Raw genomic sequence first — 15,593 nt, forward strand, 5'->3', positions numbered from 1 at the left:
GAGCTGGCCTGATCTCCCAGGGTCCTCTTCAGAGCTGCTCTAATTTAGGCCTGATGGAATGGGAAAGATGTTGTTTCTAGTTCCTTTAGTTTCATGTGGCCTAATTTGGCAGATTTTTGCCATTCTTGAGGTCTCAAATACTGCCTGAGATCAGACCTTGATTATTGTTATCATTTAAAATACTGCCTTGGCCATTGGTAAAGAGCTGACAGCAGGGTACCATTTCTTTGATTCCAGGAGGAAAGTTCCTGGTGAGGGAGCCTGGTGACATAAAAAGCCCTGGACCAGAAGCCAGAAGGGCAGTGATGTGGGTGGGCGGGGCCTGGACTTCCCAGCCAGCAGACACTTTGTCCCTCGCTGGCCCTCAGCTGCCGCCTTTGTGAGGAAAGATTTGGGTCTGTTGGTGGCCTGAGAGGCAGAGGGTTTGGATCTGACCCCGGCTCTGTCATTAATGTGCAGCATGGAATCTGGTCAAGGCCTTTTCCTTCTCTGGGTCTTGGTTTATCACTGGTCCAAGGACAGGTTTGGAGGGGCTAATTCCTGAGTCCTCTTCCAGCTCTGATATTTGCTCTTTCTGTGGCTTTTTCAGGAAACATTTTCTCCCCACTAGGACTGGGTTTCCTTATCTTCCAGCCCTCAGAAGTCAGCATGAAATCAACATGGCTACCTTAAAATAATTCAACAAAGAGCACCTTAGTCCCAAAAGCCTGGGTTTCTCAGGGACACCCAGGGAGTCAGGTGTGTGCTCCTGCCATTCTCCTAGCCCTAGATACTAGGTACACATTCCAATGACAGGTACTCACTCCAGTGAAGGAGGCTCTTCAAGAGGGCTGAGGTCATGGGGAGTATGAATACTGGGCATTGACCCCCAAGGTCATTGTATTCTCCTGGCCTTTACCTACTATGTGAAAAGACAAGGTTTAGGAAAATCAGATATGTTCCAATGTCTTCTGAGTGTTTACTATGGGGCAGGCTTTGGCTCAACCCTTTGTATACATTGCTTTGTTTGACCTCGACCTGTGAGATAGATATTATGATCCTCATTCTACAGAGGAGGATGTTGAAACACGGAGCTAAAGTGACTTGTCCAAAGTTATACAGCTAGAAAGACCAGGACTGAGCCGGGCAGTCTTTTTTTTTTTTTTTTTTTTTTTTTTGAGATTTTATTTATTTATTTATTTATGGCTGTGTTGGGTCTTCCGTTGCTGTGCATGGGCTTTCTCTAGTTGCAGCGAGTAGGGGCTCCTCTTTGTTGTGGTGCGAGGGCTTCTCATTGCGGTGGCTTCTCTTGTTGTGGAGCATAGGTTCTAGGCGTGCAGGTTTCAGTAGTTGTGGCACGTGGGCTCTAGAGCGCAGCCTCAGTAGTTGTGGTGCACGGGCTTAGTTGCTCCTCGAGCCAGGCACTCTTTACTGCTGCACTAATGTCTCTCCTAATAACAATAGCAATAAAAATTAAAGTTGAGGAAGTTCACTAAGCAGTTGTGGAAATCACTCTGGACTTGAGGACTAAAAACATGGCTATGAATCCTAGTTCTTCCATTTATTAGTTTGGTGACCTTGGGCAAGTCATTTGAATTCCTTAAGCAATAGTTTACTGACCCACAAAGCGGGGATAATCACTCCTACCTCACAGTATAAGATTAAAAGGGATAATGTGCATGAAGTGTTTTGCATGGATGTCTGGCATATAATAAGTGCTCAGTAAATGTTAGTCACTATTATTATTTTTACACTACTACTAATATTACTACTACTACTACTACTACTAATACCACCACCACCTTCTCTCCAGAGTGGTTGCAAAGCTCAAACAAGACAATGATTGGGAAAGCTTTGTGTGTTCTGCACCTGTCAGTAATCCCCTGTATTATAATTATAGCAACCTAAGGGAGAGTTATCTGTGAAGCTCTGACCCCATTCCTCCTCTAGATGGTTCAAATTCTTTGCTCTGCAGCCAGTGCTGATGACGAGTGAGGGTCTGATTTGGTGCCCACTGAATGACGTCCTTCAGTGGATCTCCAAGAACCGCAGCAAATGCTTTTCTGAGCTTATTTTAGCATCAGAAGGACTTTGAAGCAGGATTTCAACATTTAGCTTCCTTGGGGAAGGCACTTTGCAGTTAATGTGAGTTTACAACTTAAAACTTTCTCTTCCTCATCATCTTGAGAAGAGATACCATGGAGGCAGATCCAGGATGTGGTTGGCAGACATATCCCCAGATCCAAATGAGTTCTATTGTGGGTTATTTCTGATTATTTAAGTAATATGTGCTTACTGCAAAAAAAAAAAAAAAATTGAAAAATGTGAAAAAGTATGAAGGAGAAAAAAATGTAAATACCCATAATACAATCATTCAGAGACAGAGATTGTTAATGTTTTGGTATATTCCCTTTTAGTCTTTTATTTTATGTATATATAAAATGTTATAGTCATATTAATATATAGTTAATACTATATATAATTAATAATATATTCATATTATATATAATTAATAATATATTCATGTATTTATACTATGTAAAACAATATATGAATATATATTTGCATATTATTTTACATAATTGAGATCCTAGTACAAATAACCATGTAACCTATTTTTTAATAAAACTATTTTTTTATTGCAGTTTTTGGTTCACAGCAAAATTGAGAAGGTATAGAGATTTCCCATATATCCCCTGCCCCACACATGCATAACCTCCCTCACTATTATGAGAGAGCGGTACACTTGTTAAACTTAATGAACCTACGTTGACACATCATATTCACTCAGTCCATTATGGTTTGCTCTTGGTGTTGTACATTCTATGGGTTTGGAGAAATATATAACGACATGTATATATCATTATAATATCATTCACAGTAGTTTTGTTTGCCCTAAAAATCCTCCTCCCCCCACCGCACCCTGGCAACCACTGAACTTTTAACCGTCTCCATAGTTTTGCCTTTTCCAGGATGTCATGTAGCTGGAGTCATACAGTATATGGACTTTTCAAATCGGCTTCTTTCACTCTGTAATACTCATTTAAGTTTCCTCCATGTCCCTTCATGGCTTGACAGGTTATTTCTTTTTAGTGCCGAATAATATTCCATTGTCTGGATGCACCACAGTTTATCCATTCACCTACTGAAGGGCATCTTGGCTGCTTCCAAGTTTGGGCAGTTATGAATAAAGCTGCTGTAAACATCCTCGTACAGGTTTTGGTATGAACATAAGTGTTCAACTCCGTTGGGTAAATACCAAAGAAAACAATTGCTGGATCATATGGTTAGAGTATGTTCAGTTTTGTAAGAAACCACCAAACTGTCTTCCAAAGTGGCTGTACCATTTTGCATCCCCACCAGCAGTGAGTGAGAATACTTCCTGCTCCACATCCTCTCCTGTATTTAGTGTTGTCAGAGTGTTGGATTTTGGCTATCCTCAGAGGTGTATAACCTATTTTTTCCACAATTTTATATTGCAAGCATTTCCTTCATGAATATCATTTTTTATAGATGTATAGTGTTCCAACATAGGGAGGGCATAACAGCACAAAGTATTTAACCTCTCCCTTACTGTTATCTGTTTATTTTTTTATGTTTTGGCGGAGCCACTTGGCTTGTGGGATCTTAGTTCCCAGATCAGGAATTGAACCCGGGCCCTCGGCAGTGAGAGCGTGGAGTCCTAATCGCTGGACCGCCAGGGAATTCCCTGTTATCTGTTTAGATTTTTCTAATTTTCATTATTATCCATAACACTCTGATGAACATTTTCATACATAAAGCTTTATTTACATCTAATTGTTTATTTCTCTTGAATGGATTCTTAAAAGTGGAAATAATGAGTCAGAGTACAAACACTATTAAGGCTTCCTGGAAAGGTTGTATCATTTTACATTCTCATCAATTATGTGAGGCATTCCCTTGCCAGCAACAAGTATTACCAGTTTAAAAAAATTCTTGCCAAATCAATGGGTTAAAAAAAATGGTAACTTATTGTCTCAGTTTGCAAATCTTTGATGACTTAAGTTGAATACACAGTGCTTTATGTGTCTTAGCCATTTGTATTTCTCTTTCTGTGACTCTGCTGAGCAGACTTTGCTAATAGTGGCCCCAATAACTAAAGTTGTCTGCAGATGATGCCAAACCTTGCATCTGGCCACATCTTATAGGAGCCCAGGCTCTGGCAGGATTAGAAATAGTCCATGACACAGACATAGAGAATGGACTTGAGGACGTGGGGAGGGGAAGGGTAAGCTGGGACGAAGTGAGAGAGTAGCACTTCCATATATACACTACCAAATGTAAAGTAGCTGCATCGCATGGGGAGATCAGCTCAGTGCTTTGTGACCACCTAGAGGGGTGGGATAGGGAGGGTGGGAGGGAGATGCAAGAGGGAGGGGATACAGGGATATATGTATACATATAGCTGATTCACTTTGTTATACAGCAGAAACTAACACAACATTGTAAAGCAATTATACTCCAATAAAGATGTTAAAAAAAAAAAGAAAAGAAATAGTCCATGTCAGCATTGCTGTTTCAGTGAAACCAGAAAGGGGAAAGAATCTGTGTTTTATTGAAATCTGGAGATGAAGTTATTTTGCTGATTATATTATTATGCCTTCTTTCCTACTCTCAAAGCTTCTCTTTTCTTAAATGCTGCTCTAGCAGGAGGGTTAAATTTGGTGTATACCTGTTCTTTCTTTGTGTTCATTGAGCTCCTACTATGTGCAAGGCATAGTAGCCACGTAAGTGGCCTGTGGAGTCTGGAGAAGAGCCTGGATTTTGGAGCTGGGCAGATGTTGGGCAAGTCCTTTAACCTCTCAGAGGCTCCGTTTCTCCTTCTTTCAAGTACAGATGATAGTCCTCCCTTTGGGGAATAAATGGGTTACGAATGCAAAACTCCTGGAACGGTGTCTGCCACATCATAAGGCCTTGTTTAGCTCAACACACAATTCACTTCTCTGTATTTGCCACTGTGCTAGGTGCCGAAGATACAAAGAGGAATCAGCCCTCTCTGCCCCCTGCTGTTCTGCACCTCCTCACCACCCCCCATTAAGTCCAGAGGCCTCGGATGCCATGGATGGGTTGACAGCTCTCTTTAGAGCCCTGGGCCTTAGCTGCAATTCTGGAGCCACAGGAAAAGTACCAAATGACATTCTGTTACACAGAGAGTCATAGCTCTAATTTTTATTTTCTCTTTTCTTAAAATTATTTCATAAGCATTTTCCCTTTAGAGCAGAGTTGTTAAGGGTGCCAGCTAGAGCCAGCCAGCTTCAGTTTGATTTCTGGCTCTATCATTTACTAAGTGACCTTGGGCAAGTTGCTTTACCTCCCTGTGGCCTAGTTTCCTTAGCTGTAAAATAGGGATAATAATAGTACCTACTTCCTGGGGTTGTTCTTAGGATTAAACAAAAGAATTAATATGTAGCTCTTAGTATAATGTCTAGCATGCAGTAAGAGCTCAATGGTCGATTATTAATATTCACTATAATGTCTTCATAGCCACCCTTACAATGACTTTATATGATTAAATTGAAGAGATTTAATAACAACTTTCTCTGATTTGGATATTTGGAGCATTTCCAATTTTTAAACACAAAAATAAAATATTATTCCTAAGAAACAAACAAACAAAAACATTATCTTGCACTTTAGAGATAAAGGCAGAACAGGAAATTTAAGGATTAAATGTTGAGTGGATCAACGTTAATACACTTAAATCACCTTTCCAAAAAATTCAACATTTTCTATACTTACTACAGGGTAATTAACTTGTTTTAGAACCCATGGTGGGGGTGATCCCTGTCTGAGGCAGGGAGCTGGCCTGGATTACTTTGGCAAGGCCTTCTAGTCTTTTCTCTGTGGTTCTCCAGGCAAAGAAGCTGCATCAGCTCTTCTCTCCTAGTGCCATTGAATCTCTGATATAGCACAGCTTAGGGCCAACCCAGCACTTTTCAGCTATCACTTGGGATATCTGGTAGGGTGACTGTCAGGCCATGTCACCTGATGGGGAAGTTGTTTCTGGTTGTGGTCCTTAGGCCAACAAGACTCAAAGTTAGCACTGGTATAAATGAAATGAGCCTCCACAGATCAGACAACTTCTGTGTGCCAGGCTCTGTAAAAACATTCTCTTCAGGCCTCAGCTCAACTAAGTGAGACAGAATTCATTGGTCCCATTTTATAGATGAGGAAACTGAGGCTCAGAGCGGTGAAAGGTTTCTTTCAAGGTTGCACAGCTGGCAGAATCATGACCCAGATCTGTCTGATGCTAAAGATACAAGCTCTTCCCAGGGCACCACAGGATCTCTTTTCAATTTAATTCAATTTAACCAGCATGGGTCAATGCTCACACATATTACCCCTCGCTAAGCACTGAGAACAGAGAGAACAGCCTAATGGGAGAGACAGACATAGAAATCACAAGTTCTAGTATTCCCGCTGATGCAAGCCTGTGAGAAGTAATAAAATCACGTGGGCAGTTCTATTTATCCTGTTGTATGTATTTCTGAAAGCCATCCTTAATCCTTTTAGGAAGAGGCAGGGGAGAGATAGATTGATAGATCAGGGCTATAATCAATGAACAAACAAACGGCAGTGGGAAAATGGGGAGGGGGAGATTAATTCCCACTCAGAGATCCAGAAGAGTCTCTTAGAGGATATGGTATTTGGGTTGGGGTTTGAAAGGCTAGAAAGATTCAGCAAAAGACTATGGGAAATAGGCATGACCTGTCCCCTCCCTTCCCCAAGAGAAGTAAAAACAGAATCTTGATTTGTGCTTCCTAAATATTGGTCTGAAACCAGAATCTTGAATTCTGAATGGTTCTGAAACCAGAACCCATACACAGCCCTCCCAGTTTGCCCCCTCCCCCTTACATATATAGATGGACCTACCAAGACACACTCATAGGTACTCACAAATGCAAAAACACACAGAAAATACACATAAAACACACATCAGTACACATGCAGATACTTAAAACATACAATATGCAAAAATAGATACTAGCTCCCAAACTCATAAGCTCATACAAATACACATAATACTCATACACACAGACTCACAAACATGTTTATGTTTTCATTACACAAGCACAAAACTATCCTCTCCCCACCCACTCCTCCAGCAGGTAAAGAAATGCATTTTTAATTCACATATACACGGGTTCGCATGCAAATCTCATCGCCCCGTTCTTGTTGGAGGCCAGTGACTAATGGGAAGCCATACACAAAGCAAGCATCACGCAGGAGAGGCCAGGAATGGGTTGGCGGTGGGGCTGGGATTAAGCCCTGTCAGATGACAAACGCGCCCTGCCCGGCTGCCACTAGAAGCTGCCGAGCCGAGGCTGCAGCTCCTGAGCGAGCTCTGAATCCTGGGCGATGGTGCGAGGCTGCGCGCCGGAATTCCAGCTTTACACAGGGTTGAGTGTCACCCAGGGTCAAGCTCTGCTATCAGACCCACCCCAAGAGGCAGGCGACTTTAGGTACACGCAGGGCTGCGGCATGGGTCTTGTCCTAACACAGTACACTGAGTATAGTAAGCATAAATTAGGGTTTACTGCGGGCCAGGCACTGCGTTAAGCCCTTTCAATTCATTACTTAATTCTCACATCAGCTCTGTAAGAGGGGGATGGGGGCGTTGTGGGTGTTAGCTCTCTATCCATCCCTTTTTAGAGGTGAGAACACTGCGCTCAGGCCACAAAACCACTCAGCAGGAAACCTGGAGCTGAGGTTCAACCCCATCCGATCCCACTCTCCCCGGCGTTTTAGGGTAAAGTGTGCATGTGAGCGTGTCTCCCCCACGCAGGAAGCTTGCGCCTCCGGCTCCTGACGGGTCTCTTAGAACCCCCGTCCTGCCAGGCACAGCGCCTGGCCCACTGCAGGTGCCTGATGAGGGCGTGGGTCTTGGTTCGGTGAGGTCCTCAGTTTCCCCATCTCTGAAACGGGAATGCAGCTCAGACCTCGCAGGGCCGAGGCCAGGTGCTCTCGGGCAACAGAGGGAATGCTGGGGTCCACATCCTCGCTGCAGCCGCCCTCACCCATCGCTGGGGTTCCAGCTCCGTCTCCACCCGAGCCCGGGCGCGCCGCCGGCGCCCCATTGTTCAAGAGGGCGGGGAAGCTCCCGAGAGCGGACTCCCCGCTCCGGGTCGCGCTCGCCGCCCAGTGGAGCAGACGACTTGGCCCGGCTTCTGCCGCGCGGGGCGCGTCCTTTGTCTGCTCCGTGGCGCCCGGTGCCCTAGGCCCGCGCCCCACTCCTTGGGCAGACAAAGCCGGGGCTGCCGCTAGCCGGACCGGCTGGTGCTGGGCTCGCACCACCCTCCTCCCGCCTTAGCACCGCCCCCTCTCCTTGACGTCCTCTGATTGGCCCGCGGGGCCACAAAGAGGCCGGGAAGCGGGTGGGTCACGTGAGTTAGCGTGGCCTCCCATTGGTCGGGCTAGGCTGCCAATCGGGGAGGGCGGGCTGTCCTCGCACGGCCCGGTCGCTCCCTCCGAGCTGGGGCCCGCCCGCGGGGCCGGCCGCCTGTCAGAGGGAGGTGGCGATGGTGCGCCCAGTGGCGGTGGCGGCTGCGGCGGCTTCCCTGGTCCGAGTGCAGGGAGGAGAAGATGACTGACCGACCGACTGACTGAATGAATGAATGGCGAAGCCGAGCGCGCCATGAGGAGCCTGCCGAGCCTGGGCGGCCTCGCCCTGTTGTGCGCCGCCGCCGCCGCCGCCGCCTCAGCAACCTCAGCGGGGAATGTCACCGGTGGCGGCGGGGCCGTGGGGCAGGTGGACGCGTCGCCGGGCCCGGGGCTGGGGGGCGAGCCCAGTCACCCTTTCTCTAAGGCCATGGCTCCCACGGCCCAGGCCCCGAGGACCGGACCCCCGCGCGCTACCGTCCACCGACCCCTGGCTGCGTCCTCTTCAGCCCAGCCCCTGGCGACCACCCCTTCTCGGGCCAGGGCCGGACACTCTCCGACCACCTTTCGGGCGCCGCTCGGCCCCTCGCCGATCACACCTCCTGCGGTGGAACGTACTTGGACCACCGCTCGGGCGACGACCAGACCCGCGCCGACCACCCTCTCGACGACCACTGGCCCGGCGCCGACCACTCCCCCGATCCCGACCTCTCGCCCGATCCCGACCTCCATTCTCCCCGGCGGCGGCAGCAGCAGCAGCAGCGTCCCGCCCACCCCACCTGCCGCCGAGGCCCCCTCGCCGCCTCCCCCAGGTGAGTCTCAGCGCTTCCTCGCCCACCGGACCCTCCCAGCGGCTGCCAGTGCCTTTCCCCAGCCCTGGCCTCTAGCGTTGGGCTCTTGGCTGGAATGGATCATTTCTTCCCCCAAAGGTTCCCCAGATTTCGACTGTCAAGGGGAGGTCCAAGCTCCAGCTAGCCTGCCCCGCAGCCCCCAATCTGGAAAGTCTTTTGTCCCCCCCTTGGGCTGTGCTTCCTCTGGAGGGGGGCGGCTGCTGCGTGGAAAGGCATCGCACCTCCTTCCAAACACGGCTCTCTGGCCTTTGTCAGACAGGCTGAATGGGCGCAAACTTTTGCGTTCGGTTCGCTCACCTTGCCTCTCCGTCTGGGTGATTTGGGGAAGTCTGAAAGCCAGCCCAGTACCTCCTGAAACCAACTGGTCAAAAACTGAGTCTAAGGGATTCCTCCTACAGCTCCACTTTCCTTGTTCATTTCTCCTTGTTTATATAAATATCAGATGTGCATGTGACAGGTGGAAAAGATATTGAGAGGATTTTGTTTACAAACAGTAGTACAGACCACTTGAGGCCAAAAAAAAAGACATTGTAATCCATGTTTTCCCTGCAAATAAGTAGATTCAGTAGGTCATTTGGGGCAGGTGTGTATCTAGGTTGAGCACATTTATAAATTAGGTTAAATCCCTTCCTTGCACCATTTTTTTTTCCCTTCCTCAATTACAAGGTCAATATGTTTGGACAAATACACATTTTAAGCAGGGATGCCGGGTTTTTTTCCCCCCCTTAAGGAGAATGTTCAGTTTTGCTGATGTTGATAAAAGCCAATTTGTGTCTGAGTCCCCGTAGAAAATAAAGCTCTTCTTCCTGCTGATTGAAGTCTTCAAGCAAAGTTAGAGACAACTTCTGTTCTTTCCCCCTTGAGATCTAAAGTGGGCCTGGAACTAAACAAATAAAACCTACCTTGTCAAGATGTTAGTCAAGAGTTTCTGAATTCCTTTGCTTTGAGTTGGGGTTTGATTTGTCCAAACCATTTTGTCTAGCTGTATTTATATTAATGGACCTCTGACCTACTTCTTAGGCTCAGTGATTTACTGTGGAGTCAGGTATGGACTTTGGACCATAACTGAATTTGTAGAGAGTTTTCCCACATGATTATGAGCCTTAATACAGTCACATCTTGGATTGGAGCTTGGCATTGACATAAGAAGGAATGCAGATTATTCACCCATAAAAAGCCACGTTTGTATTTCTTCCAGCTTCAAGGGCTGTACTAACTAGCTGGATTTTGACTGTAACCTTTTTTGGCCTTCCTATAGAGAGACTGATATATTACTGAGAGGCAGGAAGCATAGAGGTTCAGAGTATGGACTCTGGAGTCCATTCTTATGTTTGAATCCTAGTTCTGCCCTTTATTAACTGTGTAATCTTGGGCAGGTCGCTTAACCTCTCTTCATCTGAGAAATGAAGATAATAATAGTACTTAGCTCATAGGATTGTTGTGAAAATTAAATAATTTAGTGCATTTATAAAGCTTAGAACAACCGTTCCCCGTGCAGAGTAAATAAGCACTGTGGGTGTGTGTGTTAGCTATCCTTATGACTAGGTCTTCTTTTTTTTTTTTTTTGTGGGATAGAAAGCATTTGAGAAACCTAGTAGAGACTTGTGGTGATTTTTATTTGTTTTAGTAAAATATAGTAGAAAAGGATGAATTAGATTTTCCAAAGTTTGAAGCACACCATAGTGTTTATGTAGGAAGATTGTTTATTTTGAATGGTTAGTATATAATGTCTGTGTAATTGATGTTATTTTACCTTAATAATTTTTGTATTGTTATTTTTAAATCACAAAGGTAACTTTTTCCTTTTTAAGTTGCTTTTTCATTGTGATAAAATATACATAACATAAAATTTACCATTTTAACCATTTTTAAGTGTACAGTTTAGTGGTATTAAGTACATTCACATTCTACAGCCATCACTACCATCCATCTTCAGGACTTTTTTATCTTCCCCAACTTAAACTCTGTATTCATTAAACAATAACTTCCCAACCCATAGCCCTAATTCCTGGCAACAACCATTCTACTTCCGGTCTCGGTGAATTTGCCTACTCCAGGTTCCTCATACGGGGAGACTCATACAGCATTTGTCCGCAAAGGTAACCTTTACTTGCAAAAATTACAAAGAACCAGAAGTCCACAAAGGAAAGAGTGAGAGTCACCCCTTTACTGCCTTCCCAGCTCCAGTCAGTTCCTAAAGGTCACTACTGTTAGCAGTTTGAGCTTTTCTCAGACATTTTTCTAGGCATATATGAACATAAACACAGGGTTTTTAAAAATAGGTTTTAAAAACTCAAAATGAAATAATCATATATTAATTATATATGTTACATATATTAATTATATATGGTTATAGCAAGTCGTAGAGTTTTGCGACTTGCTGTATCCACTTAACTATGTATCATGGACTGGTTTTTTCATGTCAGTACCTAAGATCTACCTTATTTTTTTCAGCAGTTGCATTTTTCGTTGTAAGTATATACCATAACTTATTTAACCAGCCCCTTGTTTATGGACACTTAGATTGCTTCTGGGCTTCACTTTAAAAAGCACAGGGAAGCATGTGTTCTTGTTCAGTCCATCACGTATATATTATATTCTCTAATACTTTGGCTGGAGTTTTGTAGACTCCAAATCAATTTCAAGAGAAGTAAAGCTGGATTGAGTAATATTTGCCATCTGAGCTGTTCAAGGCTTTTAGTAACTTCCATGGACTACCATATATCTATGTCTATGGTGGTCTTTGAGCAACAGAAGCTTTAGAAGGATGTCCAATTTTTGTAGCTCTCCTGCGTTTAAAATTTTTCATAGCTTGTAGTTTTCTGTGAATTCACTATGGATTGCCCGGGTCTTGTTCTTAGAAGCTGAACTGCCTCTGTGGGCCTACTGATGGGCAATTTTAGCTTTACAGTAATGTAATCGAGTATGGCCTTTCTATCTGAGCATGGGTTCTAGTCTACTTCAAACAGTAAACGCATCTCTTTGACAGAAGGAAAACTTCTAACTGAATTTGAGAGACCTAGTTAGGTTGGCAAAGTTGGATTCTCTGGCATTTGGGAAGACGGGTACAGGGTGTTTTATTTTAATGTTCCTGTAAGGACTGAACACCATAGGTAATATATTACGTTTTTGGATGGGTCTTCTAGCTGCTCTTTGAATTAATAAGAATTTCTTTCAAGGAGGTCTAGCTCAGAGCTCTTGCCTGCCCCTCAATTAGGGCTGTCTTTTGTTTGTAGGCACACTGATCTGCAAACTGAAACTAATTGCCCAGCAAGCAAGCATTTTCCTCCCACAGACCTGGCAAAACATTTGACTGATTGGTTGGCTGGGTAGGACATTTTAAGAAGGGTGAAGGCAGAAGCTGTGATACTAGAGAATAATAGTTATCAACAGTAAGAGACCAAAGAGATGACAAATGTTTGATTTTTAAAATTAGGGACCTTCAGGGCTAGATATGACTTTAGAAGCCACTGCGTCCTAACGTGGCTCTACATTGCAAGAAACACTTCCATGGACTTAGCTGAAATATTTCTCACTGTGGTTAACACCAGCTGGTTCTGGCTCTGCCCTTTGGGGCCATACAGAACAAGTCAGCTCTCTCTGGGCCATGACAGTTCTTCAGGGATCTGCAGACAGTGATCATGTTCCCTCTGAGTCTGGACTAAATAACTTCAGCTCTCTCAACTGTTATGTGAAATGGTTTCAGATTCCCTTACTATCCTGGTTACCCCTCTTCTGGACTTTTTCAATTTTTCTGTGTCTCTCTTGGAGTGTTGAGCACAGAGCTGAACATATTGCCCCAGATGTGCTCTAACCAGCTCATAGTAGAGAGGGCGGTTACCTTGTTCTTTCTGGATGCTGTACTACTGTTGATGTAGTTAGTTCCTAATCACAGTAGCTTTTTTAGCAGCCACATTATGTAGTTGACTCATTGAGTCCATTAATATAGTTAAGTCTTCTTTTTTTCTTTTTAAAAACATGGAGTAGATGAGTCTTTCTTCATTCTGGACTTGGAAACTCCTTGTTATTTTCTTAAGTATAAACTGAGACATTTGCCAAGCATCTAAGATTTATTGTGTTAGATTCAACCCATCATTTTGGATCCCGAGTCTGTCAATGTACCCCACCCAGTTTATTCACATTCACCTACAGGGTGTTCCTATAGACAGAGTCTAAGGACAAGTTAGGGCAGGTTGTTCTTACCTCATAGGGGAGAGTACATTTATGGATGATAAAACAGTTTGGAAGGGAAGGAATAATGATTTAGATTAGTTCTCAAGGGTCTTTTCCAGCTGTAAAGTTCTGTGATGATTTGGTACACATGATTCAGGGCACATGAATGCCCCCGAAATGAGCCTTAATCATTTATTTGTGATCTAAGTTAAGAGAATAGGCTTTTTTTCAAGCAAGTCCTAGAATTTAGAGTTTGAAAGCTCTGACTACTATGGCATGTAAATAAAATATTGTGAATGGATTTTATTTGAAAGGAGCATTCTGGGAATTCAGGGCCCTCCTACCTGTACTGGGAAATGTTTTCTTCATCCTAAAATTCTGTACAGCTAGGTTCAGGGTGTCATTTGCTTATGGTTATTTAAGAAGATACCATTCATTTTAAGGAAAGAGAAATTGTTCAGGCTTCAAAGATAATGTATGTTCATAATCTTTTATCAAAAACCTGTGGGGCTGGGTGTTTCAGAATTTAGAATTTTTCAGATTTTAGGAAGTTAATAAATACACCCCAGTGAAGTCTAGAGCAGCATCCTGTAATCAAACACATGAAGATACTTGCAGCAAAATGCATGTATACTCACACTGAGTGGGTTTTTAAAAAAGCTATAAATAGCCTTGCATTTGTTCAGGTCAGGTTTTGCTGCCAAATGAATAACAGAAAAATTTTTGGTTTTTTGGATCTTCTGGTATTTACATCAGGTCTGAGGGACTGTGGACCACTGTAATAGTAATTGCAAACACATATAGTACTTACTATGCTACAGGTACTGTTCTAAGTGCCTTACATATGTTACCTTACTTAACCCTCACAACAGTTAGGTATAATCGAGTTAGGTACTATTACTATCTTCATTTTATAGATAAGGAAACTGAGACTCAGAGAAGCCCAGCTGTGGTGGAGCCTAGATTCAAACCCAGCCTTTGTGGTTCCAGAATCCATATTATTGACATTTAAAGAAATAGTTACATAGAAGATAAGGAAACCATTTTGCTAAAAATATTTGCCCTTGGATATTAGTCTGAAAATTTTTCATCTGTTCTTTGGCATTTACTCTCTTCATTCTCTTGTGTGCTATTTAGTCACCTCCTCAAAATTTCTGTTTTACAATGTTGTACAATTATAGCTCTAACTCTTCCTTTGATTAGGTTCTAATATGGTCTGTGATAGGGAGGATTGTCTGTAGTCTTTTTAGGGCTAGGCCCAGGGACTTCTCAAATTCACTATATCTTATTCCTGGCCTGAGTGCCTAGCTTTCTGCAGAAATTCCTTAGTCTCATTAGTTTCTGGAACAGCACAGTTAAACTCCAAAGCATTAGTTTCAAATCTACTGAATTATGTCCTCAGGAAGCCTTCTGGCTAGCTGAAAATTTACACATTGAAATAATCTAACTAGGTCTTTTTATCTTGATTTTTTTTAAAGATCCATAAAATTAAAGTGAGCATTACTTTTCATCTCAGCATTTCTAAGCATGTATTTATTAACTTCCAGACATCTTGGCACCCTTATAAAAAGAATAGAAGAAAAGTATCATGGTGCTGTTTTTACTGATGGGTAAATTATGGGTGGAGAGATTACTGCTCTAGGGCACTTAATAGATCAGAAGAGAATAGAAATATAGGATCTGTTTGGCTGAAAGACAGTGTTAGATGATATTTTTAGTTAAAAATAGCTTTAATTCATGCTTTTTGCCTTGATCTTTATTTTTGTTTGTTTTCTTTAGATACAATATAAACATCTTTAATACTAATGTTGAGATTATGTTATAGGTATCTCTTCTTGGTCACTTAGTCTTTTTTCAAGTATGCGTTTTGGTTTATCTGTTTTTCACTAGAAACAACTACCCTAACTGCACTGGTAACTTTGAAGGGAGATATTTTAAAAATTGTCATGAAAAAGATAAAGATTATGTCTGGATACTTTTGTGTTTGAATCACAGTAAAGGTTTACTCAGTCTTTCTAACTGTATCTATTTAAGTACATGTGATAAATGTGTGTCAGAATAATCCCTCTCGTAATGCCACTGTTACACAGATAAGTATTACTGTCTGAAAAATCTTTTCCTATTACTTTTTCTTCATTAAAATAAAATCTTCTGTTCTCCTTGCTCATTTTTTTTTTCACTTTAAGCTCC

The 15,593-nt window shown here is 43.1% G+C and overlaps 1 protein-coding gene across 1 annotated transcript in view; it reads left to right on the forward strand.

The window, feature by feature from the left end:
* The first annotated feature begins 8,479 nt into the window (after window positions 1–8,479).
* The window catches only part of MEGF9 (multiple EGF like domains 9), an 83,219-nt gene continuing 76,105 nt past the window's right edge, over window positions 8,480–15,593 (forward strand). The window contains exon 1 of the mRNA XM_007123638.4: window positions 8,480–9,191. Coding sequence (XP_007123700.1) covers window positions 8,612–9,191 — 580 coding nt within the window. The 5' untranslated portion in view covers window positions 8,480–8,611. The remainder of the gene's footprint in view (window positions 9,192–15,593) is intronic.

Source organism: Physeter macrocephalus, chromosome 9 (assembly GCF_002837175.3).
Source record: "Physeter macrocephalus isolate SW-GA chromosome 9, ASM283717v5, whole genome shotgun sequence".
NCBI lineage: Eukaryota > Metazoa > Chordata > Mammalia > Artiodactyla > Physeteridae > Physeter > Physeter macrocephalus.